This window comes from Microcaecilia unicolor, chromosome 5 (genome assembly GCF_901765095.1).
Source record: "Microcaecilia unicolor chromosome 5, aMicUni1.1, whole genome shotgun sequence".
Classification (NCBI taxonomy): Eukaryota; Metazoa; Chordata; class Amphibia; order Gymnophiona; family Siphonopidae; genus Microcaecilia; species Microcaecilia unicolor.
This window is the reverse complement of record NC_044035.1, coordinates 47,175,807-47,195,662: the sequence shown is the minus strand read 5'-3', so window position 1 is coordinate 47,195,662 and position 19,856 is coordinate 47,175,807. Positions and strand designations below refer to the sequence as shown.

The 19,856-nt window shown below is 42.7% G+C and overlaps 1 protein-coding gene across 1 annotated transcript in view; it reads left to right on the top strand.

Moving 5' to 3' along the window:
* The first annotated feature begins 624 nt into the window (after positions 1-624).
* The window catches only part of NPM3 (nucleophosmin/nucleoplasmin 3), a 37,607-nt gene continuing 18,375 nt past the window's right edge, over positions 625-19,856 (top strand). Inside the window, exons 1-4 of the mRNA XM_030204786.1 lie at positions 625-807; positions 9,895-9,980; positions 16,376-16,495; positions 19,333-19,426. Of these exons, the coding sequence (XP_030060646.1) occupies positions 723-807; positions 9,895-9,980; positions 16,376-16,495; positions 19,333-19,426 (385 nt within the window). The 5' untranslated portion in view covers positions 625-722. The remainder of the gene's footprint in view (positions 808-9,894; positions 9,981-16,375; positions 16,496-19,332; positions 19,427-19,856) is intronic.

Below are 19,856 nucleotides of genomic sequence, written 5' to 3'. Positions count from 1 at the left end.
GGGAAGTGTGGATGTGCTGATGTGGCAGGCTTCAAAATGATGCTATTACTCACTATAATTAGGTAGGGTTCCTCATTTAAGCTGCCATTCTTCCATAGTCGGTCATGCAGCAGTCAGGGAAGCTTAGATCGGGCGAGAGGCCACATTGTAGCTCTCCTGTTATAGAGTTATTGATTTCTTTTGTTTGCTGTTTGAAGTATGGTTATAAGTATAGAGTTGAGCAGGACAGGTATTTGTAAGACAATGGAGAGAATTGACCTTAAGCACTCCTTGGGTTCCTCTATCAGACTGCTGTTCTTCCATATAATCTTTCAGATATATTTTTAAAATTGAATCTTAATTAAATATTTTATAAGGTTTCTTAACAACAGTGGGAACTTAGCCAAGTTGAAAAAGCTAAGTTCCCACTGTTGATAAGAAACCCTATAAAAGAGATTTAATTAAGACTTTGTTTTAAAATATAATTGAAAAATTATATAAATAAAAGCACAATATAGGAGGTGGAGATTTTTCAGACATGTGATGGAATAGGTCAGTAACCTGAAAATGCAGTCAATAAATAAACCTCATTGGGTTTAATGCAAAGCGACGTGCACGTACGTGCGTAAAGGACGGCGTTTAATACGTGCACCCGCCACACCACCACCCGGCTCAGACTTGATGATGCTGTAGAAGTGGTTCGTGGAGATATTTTTTGTTCTCGTTGTTGCTTAGTTTCCGGTATGGCTGCGTTCTTGAAAGTGGAGAGCGGTGTGAGTATGCGATCCAGAGACCAGGTCCCCGCTCGAGCTGAGAGTTTTCTTTTTGGTAAGTGTTAAATCGTTGCTTTGGGATAGTGAGAAGCGGCGCACGTGGTGGCAAACGTGGAGACATTCCCCTTAGTTTGAACACGTGTGCGTGTGAGCTCTTTCGGTTCCTTACTTCCTGACCATTTCATTGTATAGTTACTAAGTAAGTAGGCTTCTTTGAAGCAGGTCTGTTGCCTCTTCTCTCTTGTTCTCCGTTCTTTTATTTTTCTGGGTGTGATTTCCTTACCGTAGTCCATCCATGTTATCCTGTTACTTTCCCAAGTAAAGTATTGATCCCCACTTGTGATCATGGCAAACATTATTTAGAAAATTATTATTAAATGTTAATCGGTAGTATGTATAAGACTTCTACTTTTGGATTAGTGATTGTGCTATGGAAGTTCTGGAACTAATTAAGGCAGTTCACTGAATAATGCCAGTTTAATTTTTAGGACGAGTCTTTCAGTGATATTTAAATGGGCGCCTTTTGGTTTAAAACAAATGAATGTTGGCAACACGATTTGAAAGGATAGAGTTCTAACTTTATTATTTATGCAGCCAATTTTTGCAATTTGTGGTACTCTTGGCTAAATCGTTCACCTTTATTTGCGTTTTCTCTCTCGGAAGGGCTTCTATAGATCAGGTGCATCACCAGCCATACTACTAATTTCTATAGCGCTACACATGGAGAATCTCGTTGTTTGACGCCCATCAGCTATTTTCGACATAAGAATTGTTTAAAATACACAGAAATAGTACCTTGTGGATTTTTGTTGGACAGACACTTCTGGACATGTGAAGGTGATTCATATGCATTCCTCAGTTTCTTTTCCCAGGTTACAAAGGTAATGGGACTTGATATACTGCCTTTCTGTGTTTTTTGCAATTACATTCAAAGTGGTTTACAGAGTATATACAGGTACTTTGAACCAGGGGGTTAATTGACTTGTCCAGAGTCACAAGAAGCTGCAGTGGGCATCAAACCCAGTTCCCCAGGGTCAAAGTCCATTGGTGAGGTTAAGTTGGTTAGCTTATGTGGTGGAGTCAACCTCAGTTGATGAGTGGACACAATGGATATGGATTTAAAATGCCACACATACCTCTCAACTGCCATGGAAAATTGATAGATCTAGCACAGACATTGTTCTCCAAGTCTTTTTTGTTTTTGTTTTAAAAGCCCAATTTCTGACCTTTTAGACTACCTCTACTTCAGGAAGCAGGTAAAAGCCTGGCTCTTTTTCCAAGCCTTTAATACACAGGGTGACTGACTATACACCCATTCTGCACCTGGACTAGCTTGCTACACCCACTGTAACTTAGACTAGTTCCTTATATGTTTATTAACAGTACAAAGAACTTGCCTTTAGTTTAGCCACCCATTTATCCCAACTGACTCTGTATCACGCATCTTGTCCCCATCTATATATCTGAGTTTGGCCCCTCAGCTATATGGCAAGCTGCTTTCAAGTTTTCCTCTTTCATTCTGTCTGTCTATATTCATTTTGTTACTGTTATGCTGTTATCAAACTTATAAGCTTGATGTTAAACTGTACTGATTTTACACTGCCTTTGGGTGAAAGTCTTCATAAAGGTGGTTAATGAATCCCAATAAATAAATACACTTTTCATTAGTGATGGCCCCTCACAAGGTGATGGTGGTGTGTTAGTACACTTAACTGCCAGGGCATTTGGGTCCATTCAACATGAACAGTTCACTTGTTCAGGTCATTGTTGAAGCAGATTCCAGTGTGGACACATCAAGTCATCCAGCTCTTGGACCATTTGGGCTGAATGGTAAATTGAGCAAAGAGCAGCCCATCTCTGTCTCGGAATTGGGGAAAACCCGGTTTTGGTTGAATACAGCCCAAGGGGTGGTGTTTCTCATGGAGGAATGAATGGGCAAGTTGCAAACACAAAGTATAGTCTGGAGGCCTCGTGGGCATGGGCGATTTTCAAATGCTGGGGTTCATGGTGGTCATTCTGGAGGTAGTTTTGTGGGCTTGGGCCCAGATGGGTCCTCTCCAGACAGCCCTTTTGTCACAGTGGGTGCCTGTTTCCCATAACTTGAACCATTGTTTACCTCTCCTGCTCAGGTCTTAACACAGCCTAGACTGGGGATATTGCTCTGGCCATCTTCTGTGTGGAGTCCTACTGGGTTCACCCAAGTGTCTGATGCTAGCCTACTTCGTTGAGGGGCTCATTGATTGGGCATAGTGATTCAGAGGTGTTGGACTGCCCTGAGGACTTAATGGACCATCAGCTGCCTGGGGGCACAGGTAGTTCGCTTGGGTCTGGAATTCCTCTTGCTCTGGGGGACAGTGGTCCATATGATGGTTGATAAGTGACAGCAGTGGCCATCAACAAGCAGGAGGCACCGGGAGCCAGGTACTGGCCCTGACTGCAGCAGCCCTTTTTCGATGGGTTGATTCTTAACCCCTAGCACTGTTGGCAGTTCATATAGCAGACAAGGAAAATGTGCAGGTGAACTTCAGCCACTCCCTGCTGGATGCAGGGGAGTGGGAGCTGGGGCCAACTGCCTTCTGACGTATTCTGGACCAGTGGGGTCAGCTGACTTTTTAACCTTATGGTCTTAAGGGGAAGCTCCAGGGCAGAATGGTTCTTCAGCTGTGGCTGGGTCCCTCCTCCCTTCTCTCACCCTGGGCATTTCTTGTATGCTCTGACACAGTTAATGTTTTAAAGGTTAACCTACACCCTTCTGCAGGAAGGGTGCTGTAGTACTATGGGGGACAGCCACATTGTAGTAACGTTTCAAAAGAAATCCAAAGCGATCCTTAAAGGGAGAGTTTAAAATTACATTTAGGGATTTCACCCCTATGTCCAGAGTGCACTCTATACAGTCGAGGCTAGATAGACTATTTGTTGATTGTAGGTCTCCTCTGTAGTTATGTCTACGGAGATTAGGCCATAAGCTATTTCTGATTATGCCTGGGATTGGATGGGCTGGGAACCTGTGGGCAATTTGTCCAGGTGCTGCTCTTGGACCTTTGACAGCATTATAAATTTAGGGAGTAATTGCTGTTGTAGTGGCAGGATTACAAACTACATAATGAGCAACGTGAACAGGACTCGGTTCTCTTCTGGGAGGCAGCAGAAGCAATTTTGAGGGGCCGCATTCAGTTATCTGAGCCATTGTAAAAGGGCCAGAGATTTTGCAATTAGATCACTCTTTACATCAGTTGCATAGACTGGTCGCACTCATGACCCGGTTGATCACCAATAACTTGTGGAAGTGCAGACAGCCCTGAATGAACATCTTCACCAGCAGGTGGAGAAATCTTATCGGTTTTGGCTTTATAAATTTGGGGGAAAAGGGGGCTCTTCTTTGGCTAGGTTACTGTCTCATAGTCAGAGCAATTGCAGGGTATTGACACTTAAGATGAGACTTGGCTGGCAGACCACAAGGTACTCATCCATGAGAAAATCTTTGCTGCTTACTATGCATGTTTATATTCTTGTTCCATGGATGAGGGTCTTTCAGCTCACCTCTGTCTCTTGGGTTTAAACCTTCCTTCCTTGCAGCCATCACAGCTGTCCCGCTTGAATAAACCCATTCAGGACATGTAAGTGCGGGAGGCTATTCAGCATAGCCCCTTGATGAAAGCTCCTGGGTCAGACGGGGTTTTGGGCTGAATTTTATAAACTATTGTGGGAGGAAATGGTAAAACCTCTTACTAGAACGTTTAATGCCATGGTTGATGCAGAAACGAATCCCACCCCCTCGTTTAATAGGGCAAAAAATTATAGTGCTTCCTAAACCAGGGAGTGATTTGTTCTTACCTGAATTATACTGACCGGATTCCTACCTACCTATCTCACTACTCAATTTTGAGACTAAATTGCTAGCCAAAATCATGGCAGATAGGTTGGACAAGGTGTTGCCCTACCTGTTACATGAGTCTCAAGGTGGTCAGAGTGGGTGCTGGATAGAGAGGCAGATGATTTGCTCTTATTGATCAGGAGGGTAGCTAGGATTGAGATGGGATCGGCATTTTTGTCTGCCCTATGTGATTTGCTTCAGGCGGGCATCTATTAAATCTAGGGCCTTAGGAGTATCAGCTTGCAGAACTCTTTGGCTTAGAGGTTGGTCTGTGGATGCAGCTTCTAAGTCAAAGCTCAGTAAGTCAATGCTAAATAGTAGTAGTAGTAGCAGTAGTAAGTTTCCCTTCCAGGGCTCTCTCTTATTTGGAGAGGATTTGGATAAGTTGGTCAAGAGTTTAGAGATGCTAAGGTGCCTCAGCTTCTGGAGGAGTGACCACTGTTGGTTGTTAGAGGTTATTCGGCCAGGAACCGAGAGCTTGAGGCTTGGTGTTACTGGCCTGGCAGAGGACTCCCTGTCCAGAGATCCCGTTATTTTCAGTGTACCCAGCCCCTGTGTGGGGGATGGAGGGGAGGTAGGGATGGTGCCTTCCTCTCCAAGTCTTCCAGTCATTCAACCCAATAAATGTTTTCGGGTCTAGCCTCTACTAGCGGAGTTCGTACTTCCCAAAAGAGATTTTGATGTCTAGTAGGTATCCATTTGTGTTAAGGACCCCAGAGAAGCTCTGTTTTACTTGGGTTCAGGCACAGCCTGTTCTTGAATTGATGTTAATCAGTTTAGTTAAGGCTGTAGGTAAGTCAGGTTCAGTGGGTTTGAGTAGCTGCACATCATCCACGTAGATGTAGAACTGAATGTCCATTGACCGAATCAGCTATTGGCTTGAGCTAGATGTCGAACAGAATAGGTGACAGTATCGATCCTTGTGGTACCCTGCAGGGCAGCCGCCCATGGTGGCAATGAGTTGCCAAACATTATGGATTACCTGTCATAGGATCTGAACCAGGCAAGTAGTTCCATTGATACCTGTTTCTGTCAGTCGTGCTAGCATGATATGATCCACAGTGTCAAAAGCTGCTGAGAAATCTAGCAGTACTAACACTGAGGCAAATCCCCTGTCTCGGGTTCTGTGAAGATCTAGTAGGGATATGAGGACAGTTTCTGTTCCATAACCTGGTCTGAATCCAGATTGACATGGATCTAGCTAGTTTCTCTCTTTTAGCCAGTCATTAAGTTGAGCACAGACTGTTCGTTCTATAAGCTTCCCTAGAAATGGGATGATGGATACTGGCCAGTAGGGTTCAAGTTTGTCCTGGTCAAGGTGGTTTTTCTTTAGCAAAGGGTGAACCACTGCCCTTTTTAATGCTGTTGGTAGCTGCCCATTAGAACATTTTTGTGGTGCCTTCTATAAGGCCCATACTTGCCTGTTGCACTATCTTTGATGGGCAGGGGTCGAGGGAGCAGGTAGTTGGTCGAAGCTCGCTTAGGATTTTGTCAAGGCTCTCCACTGTCATTGGGTTAAGTGTCCCATCTGTCTCTGTCAGGAGGGGGTGAGTTTGTTCACTCCTGATTAACTGATTGGAAACTGAGTGGGATTGTTTGCAAGGCCTGGTGGAGACTTTTCATTTTGTTGACAACATATGCAGCCAAAATCATTGCAGTTCAGTTTAGACTGGGCAGGCTGGTTCTGTTGTGGGGGTTGCAGTAGGCTGTTTACTGAGCAGCTGCTTGGTTGAATTGGCAGCCTGTGCAGTGCATTGAGAGAAATATTGTTTTTGTTGGTTGCTGTTAAGGCTTGGCGGTACTTTGTCATGTGCTTCCTACAGTTTAGCCTATCTTCGTCCAGGCAAGATTTACGTCGTCATCTTTCCAGTTTTCGTCCTTCAAGTTTAAGGATCTAAGGTTCTGGAGAAAACCAAGGTGAGCGTTTGTGAGTGAGGCATAAGACCTTTTTTTAGTGGTGCTGTTTTCTCTAAGGTCTTGGCTAAGTGTGTATTCCAAATGTCAACCTATTCTGACTCTGTAGTTGTCTTTTCATCCACATGTGGATTTATGTCCACATTAGTTTACGTCTTGGTCTGGAAAGTTTTTGAGGAGTCCTGCAAACAAGCGCTTCCTTTCCCTGTGGAAGGCTCAGATCCTAGGGATTTGACCAGGGTATGGCATTAAATTCCTTGAATGTTCAGCTGGCACACGTCTCCTGTTGTGGCAAGGTACTGGGGGTCACCCTGGTGGCGCATGAGGACATTGCATGGTTTTTGAAAGTGATCTCTCATTTATGCTCTCCTGTTCAACCCTCCTTCTTAGGACTTGGATTTTGGTGCTTAACCTGATTTTGGGAGACCCCTTTGACCCCTTGAGAGTTGCCTTGTTCAAGAATCTTGGTGGTGGTTGCTTTGGCCAGAAGAATGTCAGAGCTTCAGGTGGTATCCTGTCAGGAGCTATATTTATCTTTCTTGGAAGATCCTGTGTGTCTCCAAACTGTACCTTTTTCCTTCTGAAGGTGATTTCTCCCTTCCATGTGGATCAAGAGGTCTGTGTGCCCACCTTTTGTAGATCAGGGAGCAGACTTACGGATAAGAGGGTGTATAAGCTAGATATCTGAAGGGTCCTACAGTGGTATTAGCACATGAGTATTGCCATACTGGGACAGACCAAAGGTCCATCAAGCCCATCATCCTGTTTCCAACAGTGGCCAATTCAGGTCACAAATACCTGGCAAGATCCCAAAAAAGTACAAAACATTTTAAGCTGCTTATCCCATAAATAAACAGTGGATTTTCCCCAAGTCCATTTTAGTAACGGTCTATGGACTTTTCCTTTAGGAAGCCGGCCAAACCTTTTTTTAAACCCCTGCTAAGCTAACAGCCTTTACCACATTTGCTGGCAATGAATTCCAGAGTTTAATTAGCAGGAGGCAAATGCTTTTCATTTTTTGTTCCTGTTCTATGGCCCTCAAGGGCTGGGTGGCATCGTAGGCTTCCATTGCACAATGGATAAAGGAGCCATCGAAGGTGCTCATATTTGCAGGAACAAATGGGTACCTTCCAGTCTTCGGGCGTATTTGACTCATTCTGAGACGACATCTTGAGGTCAGAGTGGTTTTGCCTGAGAATATCTGCATCAGGTCAGACTTTAGCTGAGCTGTTATTCAGGGAGCCTTGTCTCCCCCAGCCCACTAAGTTTTCTGCTTGGGTATAGCTCATTGTTCAGGATAGTGCATCTGGACACTAAAGAAAGTTAAAATTTTTTAGTCATTTCTCTTAATTTCCTTTCGTTCTACTGCTTCATCCTGTCACCTTCCCTAGAAGACTATGGTTCAGGGGATGCATTGTGTATCCGTAATCTGTGCAATTGGATTTATGGCTGCAGCAGTGGTTGGGTCATAGGGCTATCTGGGACAATCCGCTACTTTGGCAGAGGCATACTGGAATTTTTCCCACAGAATACCAGCTCTGGTACCGGGGAAAAGTCAGGGTCTCAGTCTCCATCTGCTGGTAGGAGGGGATTATAGCCCAGTTAATAAGAATGGTGCAACAGGACTAAAGGAAACGATCAGATATTACTGCATTTACCTTATACGGCATTCAAACTTTTTCTGTCCACTTTTGTAGAAGATAATCCACACTGTAAGGATAATGTATAAGCCAGTGCCTGTGCAAAACATTACTTGGCAATTCAAACAGCAGCAAACAAGTCAGATAAGTTCCTGTATGTTATTGCGAGCAGTCTCCTCCCTGGGCTATATGCCTCCACAGGCTTGGTGCATAGCCCCCAGCACGCTTAGTTTCAATTTTGCAACAGAAAAGAAAACACTCTTTCTACCAGGCATAAATGCAGCCCCACAGCCCAAGTCTTTTAACCCTGGGGGCAAAAAGTTCCAACACTTTACCCGTTAACAAAAAGGTTCCCAAAGTTAATTCAGCAAAAATCCCCAAAGTTCTTTCACAAAAAGGTTCTGCTTTGCGCTTCCAACTCAAGCCATCCAAACACTCCTGAGGAAAGGGGACCCCCCTCCCATTCATACCAGCCAATAACTCCTCGTATCCTCCCCATGGGTCCCACTTGAGCCCATGCCCAAGGGAAGCTACCCTTTCAGGGAACCTGTTCAGTAACGTCCATGGACTTTCCTCCCAGTGTATTGCATTAAATTGCTCATCAAGGTGGCTAGAGACCCTTAGATTGCCCCTTCTTTACCTGGGCTTAAGCAGAAATATCCTTGAGCTCTACCTCTGCCCCTTCACCAACCTCTTTGGCCTCTGCAATCACCTCCTCCGGCAGCCACTCCATAGGTTCCATCGGCCTCCCTCTCTCTCTCCAGCTGCTTCCAATCTTTATCCTGAGTTTGCTCAAAGGCTTCCTGTTCCTCTCCCCTAGGAACCTGGGAGTTGTAGTCCGGTTCATCTTCTCTAAGGGAGTCTGGTGGCCTCCTCTGGGAGTTGGGGGCATTGCAGCACTGGTTAGCTTTCCTAGAGGATTCAGGTGATCCTTCCAGAGGATGCTGGAGTTGGTAGTCCCTCCATAGTTCCCACACACGCCTGCCTCTCCAGCGCCCTGGTCCACAGTTTCGGTTCCTAGAGCTGCCTAGCCCTTCACATGTGTCACAAATGTTTTGGTAAGTCCTTTAAACACCTGATTTCCCCATTCATTGTGAGAGATCCTATTCAGCCTCTTTGTTTGTTACAAACATTCTGGTTTGCAATAAATATCAATATTTTAAGTTTTGCATATGTGCTTCTTATCACTGTGAATTGGAAGTAAATCGCTTCAGGGCCTGTATATCCATGACCAGGTTGGGAAGGAGGTTTGTTAGAAGCTGGAGAAAATTGCCACATTTTTTAACAGTGCATATTAAGATACAGGAAAAAAATGCATTGGAGCAAAAACATTGGAAGAATCTAGATAGGGTTGCTTAAAAAAAGAATGGTTCTCTTCTACTCAAGAGCCATCTGTGATGGGTAAAGGTAATGCCCTACATTCATTTAGATATAATTTTTATTAAAAAATTTCTGTTTTATGTGTGCACACTTTTAATCTGTTGAAAATGTAGTAATAGTTTGAACTTTTAAAGCACAAGCTCCTAATTTATGTATGTTTTATGCAATAGTACTAATTTGGGGTAAACAACTCTGCAAAGTTGTAGTAATTGTATTAGTCCTGACTAAAACAGGAGTGTTGGCTCCAATAAAAGATCAAAATGTATGTCTGCTTGTGGGAGTCCAGTGATCTTGTTCGGTCATTTTCTAATCTATTTTGCTTTCTATTGGCTAGGCTGCGAGTTGTCGGCCAGCACCCCCACCTTCACATTTAAGGTAGATGAAGATGATGGCTTTGAGCACATCCTGGCTGTGCAGATGGTACGTACAGATCATTTTGTGGCATGGGATGGCTCCCAAAAGATGGTTGAAATGCCCGTTAAATGCATATACGTTACTGCATGGACATTGTTGTGGCAGAAACACCTTTTTCATTTGTTGGTGTGTATGTTAAGAGTGGAATAAAAAATGTTTTGAGCTCTGCTGCTTTCAAGCCCAGTTTTCTAACAGCAAGCATAGTAAGTTAGTCCAGTAATAGCTTCTTGCAGTATTCTGACCCCTTTTACATAAATCCTGTTGGGTGTGTTTTGATACTTTTGGCAAACAGGATATTGGAAACCAAACAGTAAAGAGCAGTGAAATGGGAGAGAAGATGGCAGCCTTATTATTAGACTTCAATAATATCTTTCTACACAGAGCTAGATATAGCACACTTAAAATCAGGTCCCAAGAGGGAAATACTGAAAACCCTAATTCTGTAGGGACAGTAAATATAGCAAGGTAATCAATAGAAATCAAACAAAACATGGAAAAGAAAATAAGATGATACATTTTTTTTATTGGACATAACTTAATAAATTTCTTGATTTAGCTTTCGAAGGTTGCCCTTCTTCGTCAGATCGGAAATAAGCAAATGTGGTAGCAGATTGTGTATATATAAGAGAAACATCAAAGCATTACCTTGACAGTCTGACAGAGTGGGAGGGTAGGGGTATGCATGGGGACATCAAAGCATTTCATTGAAATTCTAACAGGATGGGTGTTGGTAGGTGAGAGTGAGAGAGGAGGGTAATAAACAGAGAAATAGAGAAATACAACTTTATGGTTTATAATGGGTTAGAAAACCCAGATCCTTATTAAGTCCTGTTTCTTGGGTGTCAAAATATTCAGTCATTCTTATTTCAAAGGTCTTGTGTTCCTGTATTGTGTTAAAATTACCTTTCAGTATTCTTACTATGAAATCACTGGTGCAGTGTTCTGGTCTTGAAAAGTGTTGGCCCACAGGAGTGGGGGCTTGACTGGTACCGGCTATTGTCATGTGATGTCTGTGCAGGTTGAATCTTGTCTTAAGCATCTGGCCTGTTTCTCCAATATAGCATCCTTCGTTACATTTTTTACACTGAATGATATATACCACATTGGAAGATGAGCATGTAAAATAGTCCTTTATGTTGAATAATTTTCCCTTGTGAATGACTGTGGGGTCTTGTGAAATATTTTGGCATAGCTTGCAGCTGGATGTGCTACAGGGGAACGTGCCCTTTTCTTTTTCCCTCTGTGTTGGAAGTTTACTTCTGATCAGCTTATGTTTTAAGTTTGGTGGCTGTCGGAAGGCCAGCACTGGTGGGGATGGGAATAACTCTTTCAGTAATTCATCTTCCTGGAGTAGCGGCTGTAGGTCTCTTATGACTTTCCTCAGTTTCTCCAGCTCTGGGTTGTATGTCACTAGAAGGGGAATTCTGTCTGTGGCTTTTTTTTTTCTTTGTACTGTAGCAGATTTTCCCTGGATGTTTTGAGGGAGGAGGCAATATTCTTGGAGATTATTTTGGGGTTGTAGCCTTTCTGTTTGAAGGATGCAGTCAGGGTTTCAAGGTGTCTGTCTCTATCCTCTGGGTCCGAGCAGATACGGTGGTATCTTGTGGCTTGGCTGTAAATAATGGATCTTTTTGTATGTGAAGGGTGGAAGCTGGAGTTGTGGAGGTAGCTGCATCTATCTGTGGGTTTCTTGTATATAGATGTTTGTATACAGCCATCACTGATTGAGACTGTGGTGTCCAAAAAATTGACTTTTTCTGGGGAGTAGTCAATTTTGAATCTGATTGTAGGATGGTATGTATTGAAGGAATAGTAAAATTGTTTGAGTTTCTTCCCCATCCGTCCAAATCATAAAAATGTCATCGATGTACCGGTAGTATTTTAGAGGTTTGGTCTGGTATGTATTCAGAAATGTCTCTTCCAGCTCAGCCATAATAAACTTGGAAGTGAATGTCTGTAGCTGTATGCTGAGAAACTGGCTGCAGAAATGAGTAATGCCAGTAAGGCTATATATTTATTTGTTACATTTGTACCCCACATTTTCCCATCTATTTGCAGGCTCAATGTGGCTTACATAGTACCGTAAAGGCATTTGCCAAGTCCGGTTGAGAAACAAATACAAGGTTATGTTGTGGTCGAATGAGGAGGGAGGGAGTGAAGATTGTATATTGTCCAGTACGATCATTGGTGTTGCTGTATTGTTTGGTGTGGGGGTTTACGTTGGATCGGTGAGGTAAGCCTTTTTGAAGAGGTTGGTTTTTAGTGATTTCCTGAAGTTTAGGTGGTCATGGATTGTTTTCACAGTTTTTGGGAGTACGTTCCATAGTTATGCATCTAACTTCTCCTACATAAGCGCACAAGTTGTTTTGTATTTGAGTCCTTTGCAATTTGGGTAACGTAGGTTTAGGTATGTTCTTGATGATCCTGGTTGGTAGGTCTATAAGGTCTGTCATGTATCCTGGGACTACGCCGTAGATAATTTTGTGGATCAGGGTGCAGATTTTGAAGATGATCTGTTCTTTGATTGGGAGCCAGTGCAGCTTTTCTCGGAGGGGTTTAGCACTTTCGAATTGTGTTTTTGCCGAATATCAGCCTGGCTGCTGTGTTTTGGGCGGTTTGAAGTTTTTTTTTGTGAGTCCTTCTTCACATCCCGCATAAATTCCGTTGTAATAGTCTGCATTTGAGACACCATGGTTTGCATTCTTGTATGGCATGCATTGAGTTGGTTGGTGCACAATTAGAATTGAATCGTTGACTTTCTGGCTGTATGAAATTACGATGGTAGTATTAATCATGAACAATATTTTCACAGGTGAGCCAGTTAGTGCTAGAAGTGAACTGAAGCTTCTTCAAACAGGGAATGAATTGGAAATATATGTAGAAAAATTAAGCACTAGTTCAAAATGCTTACAAGCCAGGGAAAATATATTTTTCCTTGAGGGAAGCAGTTTACATAATTCTTACATATAGATGATATCTAATGGAGCCCCAGAATGGAGAAACTAGATAACTAGAACTTTGTAAAGTAGTAAACCACACTTGCATTGGTTCCTGCATCTGTGGTACTGTGTGGGGACAACTCGGTTGCCAGGAAATGTAGTAAAAGCAGTTGGCTTAGCAGGGTTTAAAAAAGGTTTGGCTAACTTCTTATGTTTAATTTGTTTATTGATTTTCAACTTTTCAAGTTTACAAACTTGTTTAGAAAAATTGGATATAATGAGGTTACAATATAAGAAAATGTATCATACATGAAAATTCCCTCAAACCAATACAAGTCCACTAGTGGGGAGTTCAAAATACAAACATCATTGAAGGTATATTAATAGGAAATAAACAATTTCAAAAAGAGTGGCAGAAGTGTACAGAGGACACTATATTCCAATTTCAAACAACATCATTAGTTGGAATTACTATTCCAACAGTCTTCCTAGATGTAATAAATGTCTCGAGTTGGGATGGATCATAAAACACAAACTTTTCAGAGTGGTATGTGACCAGACACTTGCACGGAAATTTTAAAAAGAAAGTCGCTCCCAGCTGAATCGTTTCCTGCTTTTTTTGAAGAAATCTTTTCCGGCGCACTTGTGTGTCCTTTGATATATCAGGATATACACTAATTTTTAACCCTTTGAAAATTTTTTTCACGATTTTTGTAAAACAATTTTAATATCCATAGTTTGTCAGAAGACAAAACAACTGTAGCCAATAACGTGGCTGGTATTACTTGTTCAGAGTCTGAGGTTTCTAAGAAAGCTGTAACATCCAAAGGTTGATTTTGTAATATTTGTTGTTGTCTAGATGGAAGATAAAAAACTTGCGCTAGAGGAGGTATATTTTCTTCACTGATCTGTAAGATATCTTTAAAGTATGTTTTCAGCATCTCTCTAGGAGCCACATTATCCAACAAAGGAAAATTTATAAATCGCAAGTTATTACTTTTTGAAAAATTTTCCATTGTCTCTGCCTTTCTTCTTAAATTAATTAAGTCTTTCACCATATTATTTTGAACTTCTTGCAGTCGTTGTACTTCTTTATCTTGTTTCTCAACTTTAACATTCAATTGCTTTACCTTCTCCTCTATACAGACAACTTCCTGTTTCACTTTTTGAATCTGAGGAATTAGTGCTTTGCCCAAATCTGCAATAAGTGTCCACAAACAGTCTAACGTAACTTCGGGAGGTTTAACTTGAAAAACTGCAAGTGAAAAGTCACCTACCCCCGTTTGTTGTAAGGAAATTCCTTCCATAGTCGAGGCATTTTGCTCCTCGATTGATGTTTCAGCCTGTGAGTTCAATTCAGCTCTTTGGTGATCTTCATGTGTCTCCCGTCGTCCGTCGTCTATCCCCCGTTCTAGGGTAAGACTCGGAGATGCCATATCTAGAGCTTCAATCTCACACGGCATTGGAGGGGGAGGGGGTGTTCGAGCGTCGGGGCTTAGAGAAACTTCCAGCTCTAAGGTCTCCTGCGCTCCTTCAACCAGCACAGGAGACAACAACGAGCCGCTCACCGGCGTTCTGGCGTCCAAAACTCGCTGCAAAAAAGAATCTATCGGACCGCTTCGAGTTGGGGTACTAAGCCGCTGGGAGGCTGTAGCAGCAGCTTTCCCCCTTCTCTTAGGCATTTTTAAGGTATGGCTAACACAAGAAGCCTTGAGAGGAAAAAAAAAATCGCAGGAGCGTCTGTAACACGTCTGCTCTACTCGGCGGCCATTTTGAACCCCTTGGCTAACTTCTTAAAAGAAAAGTCCATAGTCCATTATTAATATGGACTTGGGAAAATCCACTGCTTATTTCTAGGATAAGCAGCATAAAGTATGTTTTACTGTTTTTGTATCTTGCCAGGTACTTGTGACCTTGATTGACCACTGGAGATGCATTAATTTTGGGAGTTCCATCAGCCACCTTTTGAAAGTGAATGTCCTTAGTGGTCATAAGGACCAGCTGTTGTCCATGACCTGTCTATAAACATTGAGGGATTCTGTTGCTTCAGGTCCAGTACCAGGGGATGTTAATGTTGAGCAAAAAAGCATCAGTCCTGAAGGTACACAATGCCAGGAACAAAGGTTGCAGCAGTCACCATTTCACCTCCAAAGCATCCTCATAGAGAGGGCTGCTCATACTTGTCTACATCAAGTTGGGTGCATCACCGATCTGGACACAGATATGCCTCAACTGACCCAGGAAGACCACTACTTTTCTGCAGGCCATCTAATCTTGGCATCGACTGCATATGAGGAAGAATGGGACAAGAATATTCCTTGTAGTGGCGCAGACTGTACTGGGACAATGTAAATAGATATCCAGTCCATTCTGGATACAGCTGATGGTGCAGCCTATAAGCATTGGCCACTGTGTTAATAATCTAGTGCATCAAGAGAAGCCACTCCATGTGAAATCTAGAGTCGTCCCCCCCCCCCCCCGGTCATGAGCGTTGATTACCAGCCAGACTTTACACTCCCACAAGTGATTTCTGTACCTTGGAATCTGTGCAATCTAGAGGTTGGGTTCGCAAGTCACAGGGCTTTGTTAATCAATAGTGGTTGCTGCAGCACAGAAAAACAGGAGAAAACACTCTGCGAGATCAGCAGAGGTGGTCCAGAAAAGGAGACTATCTTCGATTTGCCATATGCAATTATTGACAAATAGTGGTTGACCAGCCTTTCCTCAGACCCTTATCCTTGGATCGTTCCTGCCAGATCTCTTCTTCATATGTTTTGTAAAGGAAGTAGCTTTGAGACCATTCCATTTCCATTTGAAGAAGAGAGAGCCCAGGGCAGAAATATTGGACATCCTCTTTGTTTCTGGTTGTTGGCAGTGAGAATTGAATCTACATTTTGGGATCCTGCCAAATGTTTGTAACTCTTATTGGCTGCTGTTGAAGACAAGATGCGGAGTTTGATGTTATGATCACCATGTTAACAAGGGGAAAGCTCATAGAGTAATAGAAGTTTATTGTAGGTGCTATCTAGGGTTGCCAGCTGGATCCAGAATTGCCTGACAGGGTTGATCCCAGTCCTGGGCTTACCCCGTTAGACAAAGGGACTTGTAGCCTTGCGTTTCTTAGGGAATACAATGGAGAAATCAGAACTACAAGTCCCTGCATCCAGTGGGATCAACCTTGTCAGGTGATTCTGGATCTAGTTGGCAGCCTTAATGCTAGGCCATTTAAAAGTCTAATCTCTGAAAGATTTCAAGCCGAGTTGGTAGATGACTGGGGAATGTGCTAAAATTTCTGATATTTTTTATAAAAATGTATATTTGTACAGCGCTGCGTAAGTCTAGTAGCGCTATAGAAATGTTTAATAGTAGTAGTAGTAAACCAGTTAAAAAAAAAAGTGCAAGTAATATGCTGTTTGCATTTAGCCCCTATTCAAACTTGTTTTTTTTTGGTTTTTTTTTTAGGTTTGTCTTGGGGAAGGTGTACAAGATGAATGCAACATTGTGGAAGCTGTAGCTCTGAACCACCTAAACAAGGAAATTGCTATACCAATTGCTAATCTGAAACTGACCTGCCAGTCTATGGTAACGTGAACTAATGTTTCACATTGCAGTTCATGTGATCCTTGTGCTTAAATTCATGATTATTAGATAGGTAACATAGTAACATATAGTAACATAGTAGATGACGGCAGAAAAAGACCTGCATGGTCCATCTAGTCTGCCCAAGATAAACTCATATCTTGAATTTGTACCTGTCTTTTTCAGGGCACAGACCGTATAAGTCTGCCCAGTAGTATTTCCCGCCTCCCAACCACCAGTCCCGTCTCCCATCACCGGCTCTGGTACAGACCGTATAAGTCTGCCCTCCCCTATCCTAGCCTCCCAACCACCAACCCCTCTTCCCCCCACCTGCTCCGCCACCCAATTTCAGCTAAGCAACATTGTGGAAGCTGTAGCTCTGAACCACCTAAACAAGGAAATTGCTATACCAATTGCTATACCAATAGGTAGGTAGATATCTCTGCCTCTAGCCTTTAAAAAAAATCTGACTAGGAAAGGTGTTTAGGGAACATCTCATTCTAGTCTGCTGGAGCACCTGGACCCAAATGTTTAAACATGTTGGGTGTGCATGGAGTGCCAGGCATACTACACCCAACTTGTTTAAACATTTGGGTCCAGGTGCTCAACAGACTATATGGTCCCCACAGATTATCAGGAGAAAGATGATGACAGTCTCCTACCCACATCTGTTAATTTGCACCCTGAATCGGGCCCTCTAGATTTTGTAGTGTAAAGTCTGGGATTCCCTTCCCCAGCAGGGCCTATGCGTGCTACATGTCTACAACATGTATTACTTTGCTTTAGGAGACCTGATGGAATGAGGATAGCAAATGGAGCATTGTGACCAGGGTAAAAAACTATTTTCTTAAAATGAGGTTGATCAAATTGGTGGTGGTTGGTTGGTTTCCTGTACGAGTCTCAATCCCTATAGTCAAATCCACCAATTCAGATCTCGGATGTCTTATGGAACCTGGAACATAGAAGGCGCTTTCTATTACAGGGAGAAAACCTGACACAAAATACAATGCCTGCATACAGTACAGTTTTAGCATTTCTAGTGCTGATATTGAGGAGCAAAAGGAAAAATTCAAAAATAAAGTTACAGCATTTTCAGCCTCCAGTCTAGTTTCCAAAAGAATATACCTTTTTGTAAGGCAGGATTTAACACCTAGTTTACCTAATCTCAGTGCATTTTTTTTTTCTAGCGAAAAAGGTGCCAGTACTCAAATGGCGGGCCCCCCTTTAGGGGTGGGGTGATCACTGAGGGACCCACCCCACAATAGCCAGGCCCCCCTGCAACCAGTCACAGAATCTATGACATGGCAGAATTGTGTAGAGCCTGAGCTCTTTCATTAGAACTTGGGGACCATGGGTCAATTTTAACAGACAATGGAAAAGGTGCTGGTACTCGGTACCCCCTCAAAAAAAGCCCTGCCTAATCTTCTGTTAATCTGTTTGCTCTTTCCCTTGGTTCCTCACTTCCCCCTCTAAACTAGGCATCTTTTCCATGGTATCATGAAAATCTACATAACAGACAAACATCTAGTCACTAATCTCCACGAATCAAAATTTGTGACCTCTTAGGAGGTAATATTGAAAATATGGAACATGCGATACAGAGCTGGATGTGAACACAACAGGTCTTAAACTCCAGATGAAGGAATGTCTATATTCTCTTACAGTTAAGCAAAGTTTGGCCCCTCCCCCAAGTGATGAGACATCTACCAAGGGAACAGATCATAATACCTTTGGGTCTAATACAGATGATCTAGTCTGCTGTTCTCCGGCCCCCTCACCTCTGGGAAACACAGCTGGACTGGGGCAGGACTGCACCCCCCTCCCCTTGCCTTTCTATGTTTGCTCCTCCCTTGATATGTTGTCCTATTCTCCTATGTGCCGGGACCCAAGTTATCCTGTTTAACTCAGTCATCAGGTCCTGGCACACAGTAGCAGGAAGAAGCTTCTGCTCCCTTGGAATTTTGCACCCCCCCCCCCCCGGTGGCCCTGCCTCAACAGGTGTATTAATTTTCTGGCTGTTTTAGGTGGTGAGTGTGTCAGGATTCAAACATCTAGTTCCACAGAGCTCACTGAGACAACTCCACCTGTTTTTGACAACATTTCTTAATTTGAGATCTCTTTTAATGGAGGTGTCTAAATGAACAGTTTTAATAGCAATAGAGAACACCCTTCTTTGTTAATCTTCCTGTTACCCATTTCACAGCCCTTATACTAATGGACACTGATCTTACTATCGCACAACAAACTCTTAACAATGTGAGAGAGTCCCAAATAGCTTTTTTTTTTTCCAGTTATTCCTCAGCTTGAAGGGAGCTGCAAAGAGAGCAGACATGCCCCTCTGGACACATGCCCCTCTGGACACATGCCCATGGGTGTGCATCTGTGGCGCCTATGTTCTGTGGTCACTCCCCTGGCATTTCATGTTATCAATGTGATGGGTGTGTTAAAGGGCCAGAAAGACAGATTTTTATAGCTACTTTTTGCCTTTTCCTGTATACACAGTATTGCACACAATTTGGATGCCATAGCCATGAAGGTCAGCCACCCGAGACTAATCCAGTGGAGGAGTAGCCTAATGGTTAGTGCAGTGGACTTTGAGCCTGGGGAACTGAGTTCAATTTCCACTGCATCTCCTTGTGACTCTGGGCAAGTCACTTAACCCTCCATTGCCCCTGGTACAAAATAAGTACCTGAATATATGTAAACCGCTTTGAATGTAGTTGCAAAAACCTCAGAAAGGTGGTATATCAAATCCCATTTCCCTTTCCCTAATCTGAATTTTGTAGCTGCTTGCTTCATCTGAAGATGGGTTTTAAGTCTCTGTGCTGAAACTTTCCTAGGTGAATCTGGAACACTTCGATCTCCAGCCCCCTGTGTCTTTCCGATTGAAGTCTGGCTCTGGTCCAGTTTATGTCACTGGACATCATCTGATTGGTAAGATGCTAAGGGAGAGATGTGTGTGTGTTTGTTTTATGTTTTGAGTTTCATAGTTTTTGGAATAATCTTCATGGTGCACAATGGAATTTACAAAGATTACACAATCTGAATGCACTGGAAAGCTTTGGAAGTATCATAAGAATAATTATCATGGGTTATATAAGGAAGAAGGTGAATTCTTTTCTCCAAACTGCTCTTTCCAATAAAAATTGAAGTACTTAGGAACTCTAGTGCTTCTTTGCAGCCTGAATCCTTTTGACCAGAGTGCAGTTGCTCTTGTTAAACCTTGTAGATGCTGACCTCATTGGTGCTAATAGCTTTGTCTGCCTGATGAGACATAAAATTGCCTTGAAGGACTGCAGCCATTTAGCTGTTGCATTAATTGAAGAAAAACTTTATGGCAGATAAGTTCACATTTGAGTCAAGA